General features: G+C 44.3%; 1 protein-coding gene across 1 annotated transcript in view; it reads left to right on the top strand.

Moving 5' to 3' along the window:
- ABCA13 (ATP binding cassette subfamily A member 13) overlaps positions 1-18,185 on the top strand; it is a 273,722-nt gene that overhangs the window by 164,956 nt on the left and 90,581 nt on the right. Inside the window, 7 exon segments of the mRNA XM_057549669.1 lie at positions 1,712-1,762; positions 1,765-1,792; positions 1,795-1,889; positions 3,974-4,089; positions 7,965-8,121; positions 10,819-10,902; positions 10,904-11,073. Coding sequence (XP_057405652.1) covers positions 1,712-1,762; positions 1,765-1,792; positions 1,795-1,889; positions 3,974-4,089; positions 7,965-8,121; positions 10,819-10,902; positions 10,904-11,073 — 701 coding nt within the window.

Genomic DNA, 18,185 nt, shown 5'->3' with positions numbered 1-18,185 from the left:
AAACATTTGCAAATGAAGCAACTGACGAAGGATTAATCTCCAAAATTTACAAGCAGCTCATGAAGCTCAATATCAAAAAAACAAACAACCCAATCCAAAAATGGGCAGAAGATCTAAATAGACATTTCTCCAAAGAAGATATACAGATAGCCAACAAACACATGAAAGAATGCTCAACATCACTAATCATTAGAGAAATGCAAATCAAAACTACAGTGAGGTATCACCTCACACCAGTCGGAATGGCCATCATCAAAAAATCTACAATCAATAAATGCTGGAGAGGGTTGGAGAAAAGGGAACCCTTTTGCACTGTTGGTGGGAATGTAAATTGATACAGCCACTATGGAGAACAGTATGGAGGTTCCTCAAAAAAGTAAAAATAGAACTACCATACGACCCAGCAATCCCACTACTGGGCACATACCCAGAGAAAACCATAATTCAAGAAGAGTCATGTACAACAATGGTCATTGCAGTTCTATTTACAATAGCCAGGACATGGAAGCAACCTAAGTGTCCATCGACAGATGAATGGATAAAGAAGATGTGGCACATATATACAATGGACTATTGCTCAGCCATAAAAAGAAACAAAATTGAGTTATTTGTAGTGAGGTGGATGGACCTAGAGTCTGTCATACAGAGTGAAGTAAGAGAAAAACAAATACCACATGCTAACACATATATATGGAATCTAAAAAAAAAAAAAAAACAACAAAAAAATTGGTTCTGAAGAACCTAGGGGCAGGACAGGAATAAAGATGCATACATAGAGAATGGACTTTAGGACACGGGGAGTGGGAAGTGTAAGCTGGGATGAAGTGAGAGAGTGGCATGGACATATATACACTACCAAATGTAAAATAGATAGCTAGTGGGAAGCAGCCACATAGCACAGGGAGATCAGCTCGGTGCTTTGTGACCACCTAGAGGGGTGGGATAGGGAGGGTGGGAGGGAGATGCAAGATGGAGGGCATATGGGGATGTATGTATATGTATAGCTGGTTCACTCTGTTATAAAGCAGAAACCAACACACCATTGTAAAGCAATTATACTCCTATAAAGATGTTAAAAAAAAATCAACATGGAACAAACAGTTAAAGGTAAAGCATTAAGATAATGGAAGAAAAAGTCTGAATATTTTTGTAATTTTGCCTAACTAAAAGTTTTCTATGCAAAGCCTATAAAGTGAAAGTAAAGAATGTGTTATATAATTTATATAAATATAAATCTATAAATGGAAATTAATTCTGTGTCAAAAAATAAACTTTAAGAAGTGAAGGGAGAAACAGAAAAATATTTATGACACATCTGACAACAGCTAATTTTCTTGATATTGTGAAACCTTCTTATAAGTCAGCAGAGAAAGGATGCCTGATCTATTTTTTTCAACATTTTTTCAAAGTGAATGAAAGATTCTTTTTTTTTAGATTTTATTGAAATATAGTTGATTTACAATGTTGTGTTAATTTCTGCTATACAGCAAAGTGACTACGTTATTCATATACATATTCTTTTTCATGTTCTTTTCCACTTTGGTTTATCACAGGATATTGAATGTAGTTCCCTGTGCTCTACAGTAGGACCCTGTTGTTTATCCATCCTGCATATACTAGTTTGCATCTAATTAATGGTTCTGGTCGCTGTGACCCTCATCACTGATGGGTCCCAGCCAGCCTCTGATGGCCGTTCTGCTCTGCCTGCAACCTGGAAAGCATCCACCAGTGCGGCATCACCCTATGCATCGTGCTTGGATTCTCTCCATCCTGTCCGCGTCCATCGGCAGCTACGTGTGCGGGACAGGGTGACTGGGGCCACGAGGCTGCAGCACATGAGCGGCCTGGGCTACAGGACCTACTGGCTCACGATCTTCCTGTGTGACGTGGTAGGACTCGGGGCCGTGTCCTTCTGTGTTCCTGCACCCGGGGGACGTGTGTATGCATGTACCTGAGTGTGTGTGGGTGTGTGGCCGCCCCACGTGATCCATAGAAGCAGGGAGGTTTCCTGGACGTGTGCTTCACGTTATGTCCCCTTTGCTTCTCTGTACCCTTCATGTGGGCTTGCTCCCAAGGAGGGGCTGTGGGCCCTCAGCTGGTATCTGGGAAGCTAGGGGCCTGCGTAAGTACCTATACAAAAGATGTAATTCCTGCCCGCGAGAGACTCACGGAGCCGCATAAGAGGTAAAACTAGCAAGAAGACAGTTAAAACCCAGAGTAGCAATTGACACAATACCTGTGAGAGACTCACAGAGCTGCGTAAGAGATAAATTAGCAGGAAGACAGTTAAAACCCAGAGTAGCAACTGACCCAATAAGTGGAAATGTAGGGTATTGTGAGAACCCCAAAGAGAAGGAAATGCACCCCAATCAAAGTAGCCGGGGTGCCTTCCTGAAGGAGGCCTAGTTTGCACTGAGGATTAAAGAAGCAAGAGTAGGGAAGAGAAAACAATTCAAAACAAAAAACTCAGAAGAGCCTGACAGACCAAGTGATTCTGAAAGCTGATTTGTAGGAGGAACAAACATTCATTAAAATAACTCTGGTGCAGTGGACCACAACCTTGTCCTGTACATGGCATGTGTTTCCTAACACGATGGCAGGTTCTGAGAAGCTCATATTCTAACGCGGATAAGGAGTGGATGACCTCATCCATTCCTTCTAAGTAAGCAGCGACCCCCTGTGATGGCTGCCTGAGAGCCAAGCCATGTCCTCCTGCAGGCTGAGCCCCATGGGGTCAGGACACGGAAGCACAGGATGGGGAGAGACTCCTCCAAGGTCGTGTGTCCAGAGGGCCTAGAGCGGGCTGGGCAGTGCCAGCCGTGCAGTCCTAGTTCAGGGCCGTCCCAGCACTGCCCACTTCCATGCCTTCCGTTTAAAGGTGTGCGGTGACCACCGCTTCCCCGGAGGCAAGGGGGGGGGATGCGACAGGGGAGAATAAGGGCAGGCAGGGGGCCCCCAGAGTCTCCCCTCTTTTCCGCAGGCATCAGTCAATTACCCTTTATCCCTCCCACTGAACGTGGCTCCTCTTTACCCTGTGATGTGTGCTGTTGGCTTAAGGTCAGGGAGGACTATTTTCTTCTTGGTTTTCCCACCTTCATCCAGTCGTTCACCGCCTATTCAATCACTCATTTAACGGATGTTCTTGAGGCTCTGCTCTGGGTCAAGGTGTGTCTGAGGTCTTGGGGACAAAGCCATGAACAAAGCAGAGAGGGTCTCCGTCTTGAGGGAACTTGTGTCCTTATGAGTGGAAGCAGAAAACAAATAGCCAAGTAAAGATAAATAAATACACAAGATGCAGTTGGCTTGTGACTAGGTTTATCAAGAGGATGAAAGAGGGCCATGGGATCGAGGGTGACTTCAGAGCAAAGCTGGGGAGCGGCCCTGCAGCCGGAGAAGGGGGGCTGGCGAGCGAGCCCCCAGGGGAGGCCGGGGTTTGTCAGCCCGCAGTGGGGAGGCGCGGGCTGCCGGGCGGGGGGTCTGCCCTTGGTCCTGAGTGTGGGAAGAAGCCGTGTGTCCTGGGAGGGGGCTGGATTCCTGCCCCTTCCCCGTGGGAGGTGGGTGTGGGCGGCCGTGTTAGCGGCCCCCCAGCTCGCGGGGAGGCACAGACCACAGACATTTATCTAATCGCCTTCTGGAGACTGGAAGGCCCGGATCCAGGTGTGGCAGGGCTAGTGCCCCCTGGGGCCTCTGTCCTGGGCATGTGGACGGCCGCCTTCTCTGTGTCCTCACCCTGTGTTCTCACCTCCTCTTTTCACGAGGACACCAGCCCTGTGGGATCCGAGCCCATCTTAATGACCTCGTCTTACATGGATCTGGAAGGGGCCTCTCCAGGCCCGAGTCCGCTGCTGCAGACCGTGTGACGGGCCACACAGGACACAGACCTAAGCTGGAGCTGACCTGAGAGCTGGAGGGTCAGGAGGTGGTGGTATACAAGCCCCTGACGTAACAGGCCCTCTTCCCTTGATTTTCTCAGCTCTTTTACTTGGGTTCTGTCTGCCTGTGTGTCGCTGTGATCCTCGCCTTCCAGTTAACGGCTTTCGCTTTCCGGGATAACCTGGCGGCCACGGCCCTCCTGCTGGCACTTTCTGGGTATGTGATGAGAAGCGCAGCTGCAGAATTATGGTGTGTTTTGTGAAGGACAGAACCCCAGGGGTGGCTTTGAACCTGCTGTTGGCTTCATGGTTTTCTCTCTTTCCAAGCAATTATGCTGCTTCTTCCAGTGGCGGGGAGCCGGCCAGCCTGAGCGGGACGCCCGGGGCCCCTGCACGAGGGGTGGGTGATGGCAGCGGCTTTGGCTCCGGCTCAGTGTCTGTTACTCACTCAGCTCCAAAACTGTCCTTGGGGAGCCCGTGAAGCTCTATATCTGCTGTATTTTTCTCTCTCCTGATATTAGTAGTTTGGAAATGTTTTGTCTAACTTCTATCACTTTTTTTTTTCTCGCAGGAAAAGTAGCAAAACCAGAAAAGTCATTTTACAAATATCTCGTTTGTACACACTAATAAGGATCGTTGCTAGCAGTCCCCAGATTATACCTGCCGGGTATCAGGAATGCATAATGTCATCCTCTCTTACAGGTCATGCATATTTGGCTATAGATCGAGGCTAAGTATGTGAGAGATACTTGCTAATAGCAGGGAAAATAATTAAAGTGTTGATTTATTTTAATTTAAGGCTAATATATATATTTTAACAGAGCATTCTGCTTTTTTCTAAGCCAAAGATTACAAGTAAAATGATTTTTACATAGATGACAGTTGTATCAGTGATCCAGACTTATTCAAAGCATCTAATTGGGACCAATTATATCATTATTGGATAAATAGATACATGGATGGGTGGATGGATAGACGGGGAGCAAAGAGAGAGACAGAGAAACCTTTTTAGGAATACTGACATTGCCACTAACTCTGTGACCTTGGAAGGGTTCATTTCTCTCTCTAAGCCTCACTTTCTTCCGTGTAGAATACAATTCTGTTGCTGTGAAGATGATATTAGGTCAGTCACATAAACCTCCTTTACAGTGGCCGGCAAGGGTTCCCATTAAATTACTTTTAGCTGTTATTGTTACTATAAGAATTATTTTAATATTTAGAGGATATTATGTCTTAAGCTCTAAAGCATGCCTATAGTAGAGACATGTTTTCTATACTCAGCTGGAAATTTATGTTCCTGTATATAACGATCTACATACGTGGGCTCCTGGTTCTAAAGAAATGATTTGATTTCAGTTTATTGATCCAGTTGAATGCATAGTGTGGTCATGGTTCCTTATAGTGTGAGTAAAATATGTTTTGCTGTAAATTAATTTTGAACTTTAGAGAGCAGATTTCAATAATTAAGGTGAAACTCAAAGTCGCATGGTGAGACGCTCTTAAAAAAAAACGTGTTTTCAGGTATTTTCCTTAACCTTGTTTTGCTTGCTTGCTTTGTTTCCTTTAAGAATCTGAATTAAGCTAGAATTCTGTCCACATTCATGATTACAGCACTTTTCAAACAATTTCAGGGGACTCACAGGTCTCTCGAGTTACATTCATGGCCCAAGAGGGTGGCCACCTCAGGTGGAGGGGTCTTAGGTGAGAGGGGCCCAGAGGACCTGGAAAGGTGCCCCAGGCCAGTTCCAGTGGATGAGAGCAAGGTGGAGGGCCGACCGGACGCTCAGGGTGACCCCCCAGGGGCTAGTTCAGGTTTAAAGGGTGGTCCTACCTCCACTGGAGGCCAGGCCTGCACGCAACCTGACACGGTGACCCCCCCAGCAAGAGGAGGGGCCCTTGGGACCCCGGTGGATGAGAGTGTCGGCTTGCAATCCTGTCCCCACAAGGAGCCCCAGAACCATCGAAGAAAGGCTGCATCCCAGGATAAGCTGAGACCAAGAACGCGGTCAGGCATTAAATGGGGCTGTTTATCTGGAATCTGGAAAAATTGGGGAATGTGTAAATGAATAGACTCTTACAATACATAATAGGACAGAGTGCCCAGTTACAATTTTCCTTTATCTTTTCTTTCTTTTTCTTTCTCTCTATGGAGGAAAATTTGGTATTTAAGCTGGAAAGGGAGGAGAATTCACATCAAAAAAGAAAAAAATAACAGCTGAAGATCTCAGACAAGAAAGAGAATCTGGCTTATATAAAAAATGGAAACCTTAAGTGCATACTTGGTGCACATTTAGTACTAAAGGATGATGAAGATGAGGTCACAGAATCCTGGTCCATGTCTGGAAAATCCTGCAATGTGGAGGTGGGACCAGTTTCAGAGGGAGGAAAACCCTATAAGTGGCAGAGTAATTATGAGCGGGCTGCCACCCTCCAGGTTTAATCGTTAAGATGATATCATAGTTCAGTAAAAGAACGGCGGTTGCTTGAAGCTACCATATGTTTTACCAAAAAATAAATTATGCACTTTAAGCTAATTTAATTCTTTCCTTGAAAAGAAAAAGCAGGAAGACTGGAGCCACCAATATGTTTATTTGAACCAAGCATTGATATTTAAGGGCAGTTGTATTAAAGTACTCACCTCTACCTTGTATGCTCGAAAACCGTTTTCTTCATGCCTGAATTATGAAGCAGACTGCTGTTGACAACTGTATGATTTTATGTATACTATTACATATATATATATATATATATATATATATATATATATATATCCTATTTTCTGAAACACGAGGGTGTATCTTTTGACCCAGGGACGAATACCATAGGTTTCATGTGGAAAAGGAACTATACTCAAATCAAAAGCTATCTCGAGGGCCTAGTGTCATTTTGAAGCTTCATGCTTTTCAGAGCTAGTTAACGTATTAAGGAAACCTCAGACATTTAGAAGCTACCGAGGTATTTCAAGTGAAACCACTAACTCAGCCTGAGAAAATGGTGACAGGCTTACACTGAGTGTGCAGAGAGCATATGGGAACACGTGGAGTCTTCAGAGAAAGGTTGTGACTTAAAGTCAGTGACTTCAGCTGTTTCATACATTCTGTCAATAAAGCAGACCATATTCATAAATGTGTACGTATATAGTCATGGTTCTTATAACAACCTAATATATTTTCAATTGATGAACTTTTGTTGACTGTTCCTTTCCATGAAAATGGGAAGGATGCTGCATGAAAAAATAAAAATAAAGAAAATAAAGTAAGTGACTCTTCTGCCGGTACTTGGAACTTCCTTTCCTGGGACGGGGCAGGGTGGGAGTCACAGAGGAGGCTGCAGTGAGTCGGCCGTGAATGAGCCCTGGCTCTGTGCTCTGGAGAAGGAAGAAGGAAGAGGTGTTTTCATTAGAGGACCGTTGTGGGTGTCTTCTTAGAGCGTGAGGTCATCTGAAACTTCTGGGGGCCACTTCTCGGGTCCAGCCCTCACGCCCCAGCTTCGGGCTCACACACAAATCACTCCCGCTTTCAGCTCCTCCTGCTTCTCAGCTGTGGGTCCTCGGTCAGGTATCTTAGCCTCATCCATCCCGTGTCCCATCTGTGAAATGGGGCTGTGGCACCCGCCTTCAGGGCTGTAGGATCAGGGAACACCCTGGAGGCATACGGCGTGGAGCTCATGCACAGGGCACCCCGGAAGGAAGCTTTCCAGTTCTATGTTACGTCCTCTTTTTATATAGAGCTTCCCACCCTTGGTAGCTTTAATGATTTTATGTTCTCAGAAAAACAGGTGTATCCCTGCTCTGCTGAGAAGACCGTGAGCAGAAAATGAGGCCAGGCTTGCCCCGTGCGGGAGGGGACACTGGGGCTTTCTCCAGGTCGCACGTCCTAGCCCAGGTTTGACACTGCCCAGGTTTCTCTGCCCATGTATTACAGAAAATGTGCTTTGTCTTCAGAAAATAACTGCCGGATTTATTAAGTAAAAAGTACTCCTGTTCACGGAGGGAGGAAAAATAACCAGGCCAGCAAAATCTCATTTTAAATCAGTCTGTATAGAAGTAAGTGTTACAGGACAAGGAACGCGACTTTTCACTTGACATTTCAGACACTCGAATCTTCCGTGGGTGTATCTCATCTCCAAAATCTTCTTCAGTTCGGACGTGGCTTTAATCTCCTACACCTCCCTGAACTTCCTCCTCGGTCTCTGCACCATGCCGATGTCCATCATGCCCTGGCTGTTGGCCTTTGTCTCCAAGTCTCAGGTCAGTGACCTCCCACAGGCTCTGGGACTCACGCCTAGACTACTGTTGCTTTTCCAGCTGGAACTCAGTGCAGATGTGCTGGTATCCACTGTCTTCACCTCCAGAAGGAGACACTGACTCTGCTTGGCAGAAACCCCTGTGCCTTGATAAGCCCAGAGCCAGGCTGGCAGCAGCAGGCACGATGTGAGCAGTTTGTGCACCCGCTCTGTGAGTGGAGGGTAGGCCGAGCCACGCGTTCACATCCTGTTTGCGTTCACATCCTGTTTGCATCCCTGTTTGCGGGTGAATTGCCAATTGATGGCTGGAAGAGTGGCCATGTGTGTGTGGAGCGCGTCCCATGCTGGAGCGGGTGTGGAGCGCGTCCCGTGCTGGCGTCAGGGGCGCAGGGGTCAGACCTTCCTCTCTGCGGGGTCAGCTGCTCCGGGGCGGGATTGGCCCCCGTGCAGACCACACTCTCAGGCCACCACAGGTCTGCATTGTCTGGGCGATTCTGCCCTCTGAGCCCCGGGGCATGTTTAGATTTGCTGCTTTCAGGGTGTTGGAGCAGAGTCTCCAAGAGACTGGACTCCTAGTCGAGGAACTTTACTCCTGGTGAGGAAGCACCTCTCTCAGGGAACCCCTCCAGCAGGCCATTTGCATCGGGAGGCCCCTTTTGGGTGTCATCGCAGCAGGCGTCGAGGCCCAGTGGAACCCAGCTCTGCTGACACCCCACTGTTGTCCTTCCGTGCTCCTCCCCGTGAGGCCTGCCGGGGTCGTGTCTGCTGTAACTCATCTTCTGTCTTGCTCAGCCTCCCCTGAGCTGCCTGTGGGGATGAACTTCATAGTCTGTACCCTCCTCTGCCCCGGATTTCCATGCTTTTCTTTCCTGCTTTCTTTCTTGGCTCTGACCACACAGGTCTCTCCTGACCCCTGCTGTCCATGTGGATCCCGTTCCTCTCTAGTCCTGGGGGCTGGATCGACTCAGGGGCTGAGGAAACAGCCTGGGAAAGGCCTGGCCTCCCAGTTCTGGAGGATGGGCTGCTGGTCGGTGTCTGGCCAGTCCGGGACTGAGGCCTGTTCCCTCGGGAAGGGCTCCCTTCCTGGTGCCCGGACGCGCCGGGACCTGGTCAGCTCTGCAGCGATGGCTCATCTTATTTGCTGTTGTTGTGCCTCACGTTTGCACAGAAGCAGTGAGCTCTGTAAGCATTCATTACGCATCCAGTGAAACAATTTATTTTGGTGATTTTTACAGATCTATTATTGACACTAATCTGTATTGGTGTCTCTAGCCTTTAAATAGCAGCTAGCAGCATGAGTCACTGGCTTTAGCTTGAGGAGAACATTGAAATTGGAGGAGGCAGAACAGTGTTTCCCTCGCCCCCATCGGAGCTCAAATATGACGTGGATCCTGGTCATGAACTAAAGGGGGAGGAAGACAGACTCAAGGGAGACAACCCCCGCCCCAGGGGACAGGCCACACACAGAAGAGGAGAAGGGTCAGGAATCTTGAGATTCTAAGGCTAAGGTGAGTGGGAGGCTTTGTTCCCTCCTGTTATAAATAGCATTGCTCACCTGGAGAGAAATCAGCAAGCAGGAAGTTGTTTGCAAAAAAATGGGTCAAACTCAATTGTTAACAGATAATAAAAGGCATTTCATTGCCGTTACTAAGGTCTTTCTTTTCCTTTGCTCTTTATTTAGATATAGTTTGCTTAAAAATCTCAACATTATAAATGGGTGATTTCAAATATTCCTTTGTAAGTTCAAGGGGCAATATAGTCTTATGAAATCATGGAATAGGCCAAGAAAGGTGACTAGATGTTCAGATCAGTATCAAATGCCAGTATAACTGGTATTAACCATTGTGTATACAAACGATAACATTAATATGAGCATTTTACTTTTTACCAAATCACAGTTTCTAAGCTGATGCGTACAGAAAAGGCATTTTGGGTTCTAACTCAGGATGTGGAGTATCTCTCTCTCCCACCACTGAGGCGTCTTTTGAGGGGAGGGGGATGTAGGTAGATGAAAAACTCATAGTTTCAGTAATTTATTTCTCTACTTGATCAGTCTCCACATATTGTGAATTAGACACTCATAAATTGCTGTTCCGTGAATTTGTGTAGCCACGCCCGTCATGCGTGTGGATTATTTGCTGAGTATCATGCATTAGAACAGCTTTGTTCACATGGGAATAGACACCAGTGTGAATCCCTTATAGTCAGATCTGAGTCCTCATTATTAATTATTTCCTGAACTGTAAGATCCTGACTTAAAAGCTGTAATAGTCTCCTATTTCCACCTTATAACTAGGAAGACAAAAATCTTTCATGTCATACATTATTTGATCCAGGGACATAGTTTTATGAAAAGTGGGATTAATAAGCCCCTTTAGGACTGGATGAAATCTGTAAATAGTGGTAGTCAGTGAAGACCAGAACTAAGGGAATATTAAATGAACCTTTCATGGTTTTCCCATGTCTATACGCAGAAGACAATAAACTGTAATATAATAACAATACATACCCCTAAAAGTCTTCATTGAATTTTCTATTGTCCCCAGATCACACTAGTTGAGACCACTCATTGTGAACAGCTGTAAGTTTGTGTGATAAGGGAGAACTGGACATTACTGAGTATGAGATATATAATTGATGGTTTTAGAATCTTTCTCTACAAAGAGCTCTTAATTTGCTTTCTCTTTCTTTCATTGCACAGAATTTGCAGAACATCTGTGACATCCTCAAGTGGGTCTTCACTATTTTCCCTCAATTCTGCCTGGGTCAAGGGCTGATAGAACTCTTGTTACAATCAGATCAGATACAACCTGACCCACAACTTCGACATCGATTTGTACGTGAGCCCCTTCAAGATGAGCTTCCTGGGCTTGATCTTTGTGCAGTTGGCAGTACAAGGGACGGTCCTTCTCCTCCTGAGGGTCCTGCTGCACGGGGACCTCTGGCAGTGGCCCAGGTATGTCCCTCGGGGCTCATCCTTGATGGCAACTCCAGCCTGGAGGCTGCAAGACAAGAAACGTTCTGATCAGTGCCATACACACTTCTGTTAGTTAGGATTTTATGGGGTTTTTTGTTTGCTTTGTTTTTGTTTATTTGTTTTTTTATTAGTGAATGACCGACATTAGGAAGGAGAATGTCAGGAGCAAGGTGTCAACCTGTGAGATAATCGATCCATTTTTTCAATTGCCTCAATGAATTTTCTCCTTTAATATTGCTCAGTTTTCCTCTTACTTTGATGGTAACGTCTAAGGTGAATTTGGTTGATACCATAATATAATTTACTTTTATGGTGAAATAACATCAACTCCTAAAAGCAGGAATGTATGGAAATTCAGTGCCGATAACCACTTGCCCTTTGCAAAATCCTGTTGTTACTAGTGCTTATCATATTCTTCTTTTTTTTTTTTTTTTTTTTTTAAATTCTGGTCCATTTAATTTTTCTAAGCCTCAGTTTCTTCACTTTTTCATAGCTACTTTATTTATTTTTATTTATTATTTATTTTTGGCTGTGTTGGGTCTTCGGTTCGCGCGAGGGCTCTCTCCAGTTGCGGCAAGTGGGGGCCACTCTTCATTGCGGTGCGGGGACCGCTCTTCATCGCGGTGCGCGGGCCTTTCACTATCGCGGCCCCTCTTGTTGCGGGGCACAGGCTCCAGACGCGCAGGCTCAGTACTTGTGGCTCACGGGCCCAGCCGCTCCGTGGCATGTGGGATCTTCCCAGACCAGGGCTCGAACCCGTGTCCCCTGCATTAACAGGCAGATTCTCAACCACTGCGCCACCAGGGAAGCCCCATATTCTTCTTATTTATTTAATATTATTTAATTAATGATGGTAATAATGTTTTCCTGTTTTTTAGTTGAGGATGAAAGCCCAAGGGGTATACATGTATATGTGGGCTGACCACACGCATGTGCATGTACCCGTGCCACACAGCATCCTTACACCCACCTCCCTGTATCCTCGATAGGGTTTCAGGTGGTTTTGCAAGAAGGTCTGAAGTGCTGTCAGATAACGCATTTTAAATATTAAGGAAGGAATGTGCTTACCTGTGTAGGGTCCACAATGCATGTCTCTCCCTCCGTAATCCTTGTGGCCTGAATCTGTGGACTTGCTCTTTCCAAGAAAGGGATCCTTTCTGGAGAAATCACTAATTAGGACCATATCACAAGAGAACCTATTAAAGATTATAGACACACTGTTAGCATTTTGTGGTGATTTCCTTATAGGAGTTCCCTGTCTCAGTCACTTCATTGACGCACCTCCTTTATAACCCTTTTAATCTGCTCAAGTGGAGAACCATTTTGAATACACATCACAAAGCTCTAGAATTGGCCGCAATCCCTCTGGAATCTGTAGATTTCCAATACTGACTGAGTTTGAAATAGAATTCTGAGTGCCTTTCGAGCGTAATTTGTTCAGTAATTGGCCCTCACTAGTTTGATCTGTTGTGAACCCTGTTCTGTAGAAATCCTTCTGGCAGATTTCAGGGTATCCCATCCTCCTGCAGCACTGAAAGATCTTTCTTTCAAGACTTCCGGTATTACCTTTACTTGCTAAAGTATAAGTGAAACCATGTTTTAGAATTACGTCCTCAGGGCTCCCCTGGTGGCACAGTGGTTAAGAATCCGCCTGCCAGTGCAGGGGATACGGGTTCAAGCCCTGGTCCAGGAAGATCCCACATGCCGCAGAGCAACTAAGCCCATGCACCACGTCTACTGAGCCTGTGCTCTAGAGCCTGTGAGTCATAACTACTGACCCGGCGTGCCACAACTACTGAAGTCCGTGCGCCTAGAGCCTGTGCTCTGCAACAAGAGAAGCCACTGCAATGAGAGGCCTGCATGCTGCAATGAGGAGTGGACCCCGCTCGCAGCAACTAGAGAAAGCCCGCGTGCAGCAATGAAGACCCAATGCAGCCAAAAATAAATAAATTAAATAAATAAATTTATTAAAAAAAAGAATAACATACCTGTTATCCACAGTAAATAGTCAATATTTGTTGTTCTTTGTCAATGTGAAGGTTACAGTGTCCAGAAATTTAATGTAATTTAGACATTAGTTGCCTATCACTCCTTTATGGACAACTGTCACAATAATGATCTGACCAAATTCATCTGTTTTTAAAATCCAGATCTAACCAGGTCACTAATCATTGTCTGAAAGAAAAGTCCAAGGTTCTCAGCCAGGCCCCTCCAGTCTGGCGCCTCAGGCCCAGGGATGCTGCATGTGGTGCCCCCTCTGCCCCCACCCCTGATGTTGGCATCTGGTCCCCTGCCTGGGCTGGTCCTTTGCCAGGACTGACTGCCCTGCCTCCAGGACCCTCCTCATGCCCCTCCCGTCTCCCAGGCCAGGCTTGACATCCTCCCCATGTTTCCAGCACAGCCTGTTTTTTCCATCAGGGCCATCTGTGGTTTTTTTTCTTGTTGTTGTTGTTTATCTTTTTTTTAAATTTTTATTGGAGTCTAGTTGATTTACAATGTTGTGTTAGTTTCAGGTGTACAGCAAAGTGAATCAGTCTTACATACACATGTATCCACTCTTTTTTAGATTTGTTTTCCCATATAGGTCATTACGGAGTACTGAGTAGAGTTCCCTGTGCTCTACATTAGGTCCTTATTAGTTATCTATTTTATATATAGTAATGTGTATATGTCAGTCCCAATCTCCCAATTTATCCCTCTCCCCCTTACCCCCCAGTAACCATAAATTTGTTTTCTACATCTGTGACTATATTTCAGTTTTGTAGATAAGTTCATTTGTAGCCTCTTTTTAAATTGCACATAAAAGCGATATCATATGATATTTGTCTTTCTCTGTCTGACTTACTTCACTCAGTATGATAATCTCTAGGTCCATCCATGTTGCTGCAAGTGGCATTATTTCAAAACAGTGCCATTTGCGCCAGTGTTGTTCTACAGTGTTTGTCTGTTACTCTCCTCTGCTTGACTCTGCGTTCCTTCGCGCAGGAACTGCTTTACACTGTCGTAGTCAAATCATGGAAAGAATAGGAAGACCCTGCCCTCTGCATCTACACAGACGCTTCCTGTGTCCCCTCCCAAGTGGCGTGTCCACCACCTGCCCGGGACCTGTCCCCGTCCTGCAGTCCTGCTGCCACCGGTGTTGTCTGCTCAGATCTGGGTCTCCATCAGAGCCTGAGCTCTGGCCACACCCGAGTCAGGTTGGGTGGGCTTGGGGGGTTCCTGTTTGTTCTCCCTCTGGTCTGGAGCCGGGCTCTGCTCTCTGTACCCCAGGCCCTGGCTGGGTCCGAGCAGCCACACAGCCCAGGGCAGCATCTCCCTTCAGACATATCAGCTGCACCGAATTCCTGCAAAATCCCGCTACACCAGCGCCCGTCAGGATCCTTCCTTTGTAACACAGATGCCATTTTTCATGATCGGCAGTTGGAAGACGGCCAAGTGGCCCATTTCTTTTTTTTTTTTTTATTTTTTTTTTTATTTTTTTTCCACACACACACACTGTATTTTATTTTTACAAGAGATAAATAGACTGACACCAAGCATTGTACATGGATGACCACAACAAAAGCAACAATGATTGCAATTACCAAACATGAAACACACTCATACTATGTCATAATATTGACATTCAGTCCAGTAATCCTCCACTGTACCAGCTCCTTTACTTTGCAGTGAAAATTGATTTGTATATTCTTTGCCTCTGAGTCCTTGTGGGATTTTTTTTTTTTTAATTCAGACAGAAAGTCACAAAAATTATACTCATCCTCATTAGTTCACTCAGTCCCATGTAATTAATTTTTTTTTCATCTTGATCTTTTGTTAGCACTTTTATGAGTTCATCAGTTTTTCATTAGAGTTCTGAAAATGCTTATTCATTCAGTTCAGCAGTACAGTCAGTTACCAGAAACCTGTACTTGTCAGAGTCTTTTCCATGAATTTCTTGAAGATGAAACCCTTTTATAGGAACATATTTGCAAAATCATCAGAGTACACCCAGAACTGTCTGTAAATGACAGAAGACTTAAAAATGACCATGGTTAAAGATTTGATGAAAGTTCATAATAATGCAGTTGACAAGAAAATTAGTTATTTCTGAGATATACATTTTAAAGTAATAACTAGGATTATTACTTATAACCTTATACCAGAACATATAAGATTTTTAGAAGTTTCCTGTAATGTCTGAAACATTTATATTAACATATTTCCATACAAATACAAATATAAGATTTTTAGAAATTTCATGTAATGTCTGAAACATTTATATTAACATATTTCCATACATATTTCCATACAAATACAAATATAAGATTTTTAGAAATTTCATGTAATGTCTGAAACATTTATATTAACATATTTCCATACAAATAACCCAATGAAAGTTTAGTATTAGTTGTTTTGTTTGTTTTTTTATACTGCAGGTTCTTATTAGGCATCAGTTTTATACACATCAGTGTATACATGTCAATCCCAATCGCCCAATTCAGCACACCACCATCCCCACCTCACCGCAGTTTTCCCCCCTTGGTGTCCATATGTCCATTCTCTACATCTGTGTCTCAACTTCTGCCCTGCAAACTGGCTCATCTGTACCATTTTTCTAGGTTCCACATACATGCATTAATATACGATATTTGTTTTTCTCTTTCTGACTTACTTCACTCTGTATGACAGTCTCTAGATCCATCCACGTCTCAACAAATGACTCAATTTCGTTCCTTTTTATGGCTGAGTAATATTCCATTGTATATATGTACCACAACTTCTTTATCCATTCGTCTGTTGATGGGCATTTAGGTTGCTTCCATGACCTGGCTATTGTAAATAGTGCTGCAATGAACATTCGGGTGCATGTGTCCTTTTGAATTACGGTTTTCTCTGGGTATATGCCCAGTAGTGGGATTGCTGGGTCATATGGTAATTCTATTTTTAGTTTTTTAAGGAACCTCCATATTGTTCTCCATAGCGGCTGTATCAATTTACATTCCCACCAACAGTGCAAGAGGGTTCCCTTTTCTCCACACCCTCTCCAGCATTTGTTGTTTGTAGATTTTCTGATGATGCCCATTCTAACAGGAGTGAGGTGATACCTCATTGTAGTTTTGATTTGCATTTCTCTAGTAATTAGTGATGTTGAGCATCTTTTCATGTGCTTCGTGGCCGTCTGTATGTCTTCTTTGGAGAAATGTCTATTTAGGTCTTCTGCCCATTTTTGGATTGGGGTGTTTGTTTCTTTGATATTGAGCTGAATGAGCTGTTTATATATTTTGGAGATTAATCCTTTGTCCGTTGATTCATTTGCAAATATTTTCTCCCATTCTGAGGGTTGTCTTTTTGTCTTGTTTATGGTTTCCTTTGCTGTGCAAAAGCTTTGAAGTTTCATTAGGTCCCACTTGTTTATTTTTGTTTTTATTTCCATTACTCTAGGAGGTGGATCAAAAAAGATCTTGCTGTGATTTATGTCAAAGAGTGTTCTTCCTATGTTTTCCTCTAAGAGTTTTATAGTGTCCAGTCTTATATTTAGGTCTCTAATCCATTTTGAGTTTATTTTTGTGTATGGTGTTAGGGAGTATTCTAATTTCATTCTTTTACATGTAGCTGTCCAGTTTTCCCAGCACCACTTATTGAAGAGACTGTCTTTTCTCCATTGTATATCTTTGCCTCCTTTGTCATAGATTAGTTGACCATAGGTGCGTGGGTTAATCTCTGGGCTTTCTATCTTGTTCCATTGATCTATGTTTCTGTTTTTGTGCCAGTACCATATTGTCTTGATTACTGTAGCTTTGTAGTATAGTCTGAAGTCAGGGAGTCTGATTCCTCCAGCTCCATTTTTTTGCCTCAAGACTGCTTTGGCTATTCGGGGTCTTTTGTGTCTCCATACAAATTTTAAGATGATTTGTTCTAGCTCTGTAAAAAATGAAGTGGCCCATTTCTGAGCGCAGGGGAATGAACTGCATGTGTCTTGTTGTGCAGAGGCTGACAAGCACTGACCTCGCTCAGTGACCCCCATCTGCCAGAGCCACTTGAGACGTAACCAGTACGCATCTGGACCCCGAACCCTGCGGGCGGACACCCTCTGGGGACAAGACCAGGGAGCAGGTGTAAAGCTTCCCAGGTGATGCTAATGAGGAGAGAATTAACTGATGCATCTCGGAAACGGGGAGGGGTAAGCTGGCACCATGTCCTGGTACAGGGAGAGACGACCTCTGGACAGCCAGGCCAGGCTGAAGGGCCCAGGGACGCGCCCTCACCTGGGAAAGGGAGGGACAACAGTCAGGAAGAAAAGTGTAAAATTCAGTGAATCTTCATAAACTGAACACACTGTTCCCTTCTCCCAGACAGTGGCATCAGCAGCTCAGAAGACTTCCACAATCCCCTGCCGGTCAATCCCCACTCTGTAGATAAGCGCTGTTATTTTTATCTCCACTGATTCATTTCTCATGCTTTTGAATATTACGTAAATTGTATCATATAACACATACTCCTGAGTAGCTATATTTTCTCATCGTCTGTGTTGGGTCTTGAAAAATTATATGTTTGTCCAGTGGTGATTTTAGGTACGGAAAAAATAATACAGGGAAAGGAGCTGGGGCCACTGGGATCTGGCCGTGGGTATTTTATTTTATTTTTAATACCTTTTTATTTTAAAATAGTTTAAAGCTCACAAGAAATAGCAAGATCAGTACGGAGAGAGCCTATGTACCCTCCCAGTGATACTGTGATAATGTAATAATACAGTACATCACAATATTACATTGATAAAACCAGGAAATTGATGTTGGTACAATACTATCTCACTGTCAGTACTCATTTAGTTATTTAAATATTGGCATATTACAGTTTGCAGAAATTGAGATTTACTTGAAAGCTAAAATGCACCAGAAAGAAAATCATAAGGAAGATTGGAAAGTGAGCTAGCTCAGATTTTGAGTCAACAAATCAGAGGTGAAAGTTCACTTTATATGCATCTGACAGGTGTCTGCTGAGTGCCTGCTGTGCATCCTTCTAAACCATCCAGCACGTGCTATGGAGCTGTAGTGTTTGGGGACTTTTGTGGGTAATCTACTTTATTAAAGGGCCTGTTTGCTAAAAGT

The sequence above is a fragment of the Balaenoptera acutorostrata genome, chromosome 7, assembly GCF_949987535.1.
Source record: "Balaenoptera acutorostrata chromosome 7, mBalAcu1.1, whole genome shotgun sequence".
Lineage (NCBI taxonomy): Eukaryota > Metazoa > Chordata > Mammalia > Artiodactyla > Balaenopteridae > Balaenoptera > Balaenoptera acutorostrata.
The sequence above is the reverse complement of the archived record's forward strand: the minus strand, read 5'-3'. Positions and strand labels throughout refer to the sequence as shown.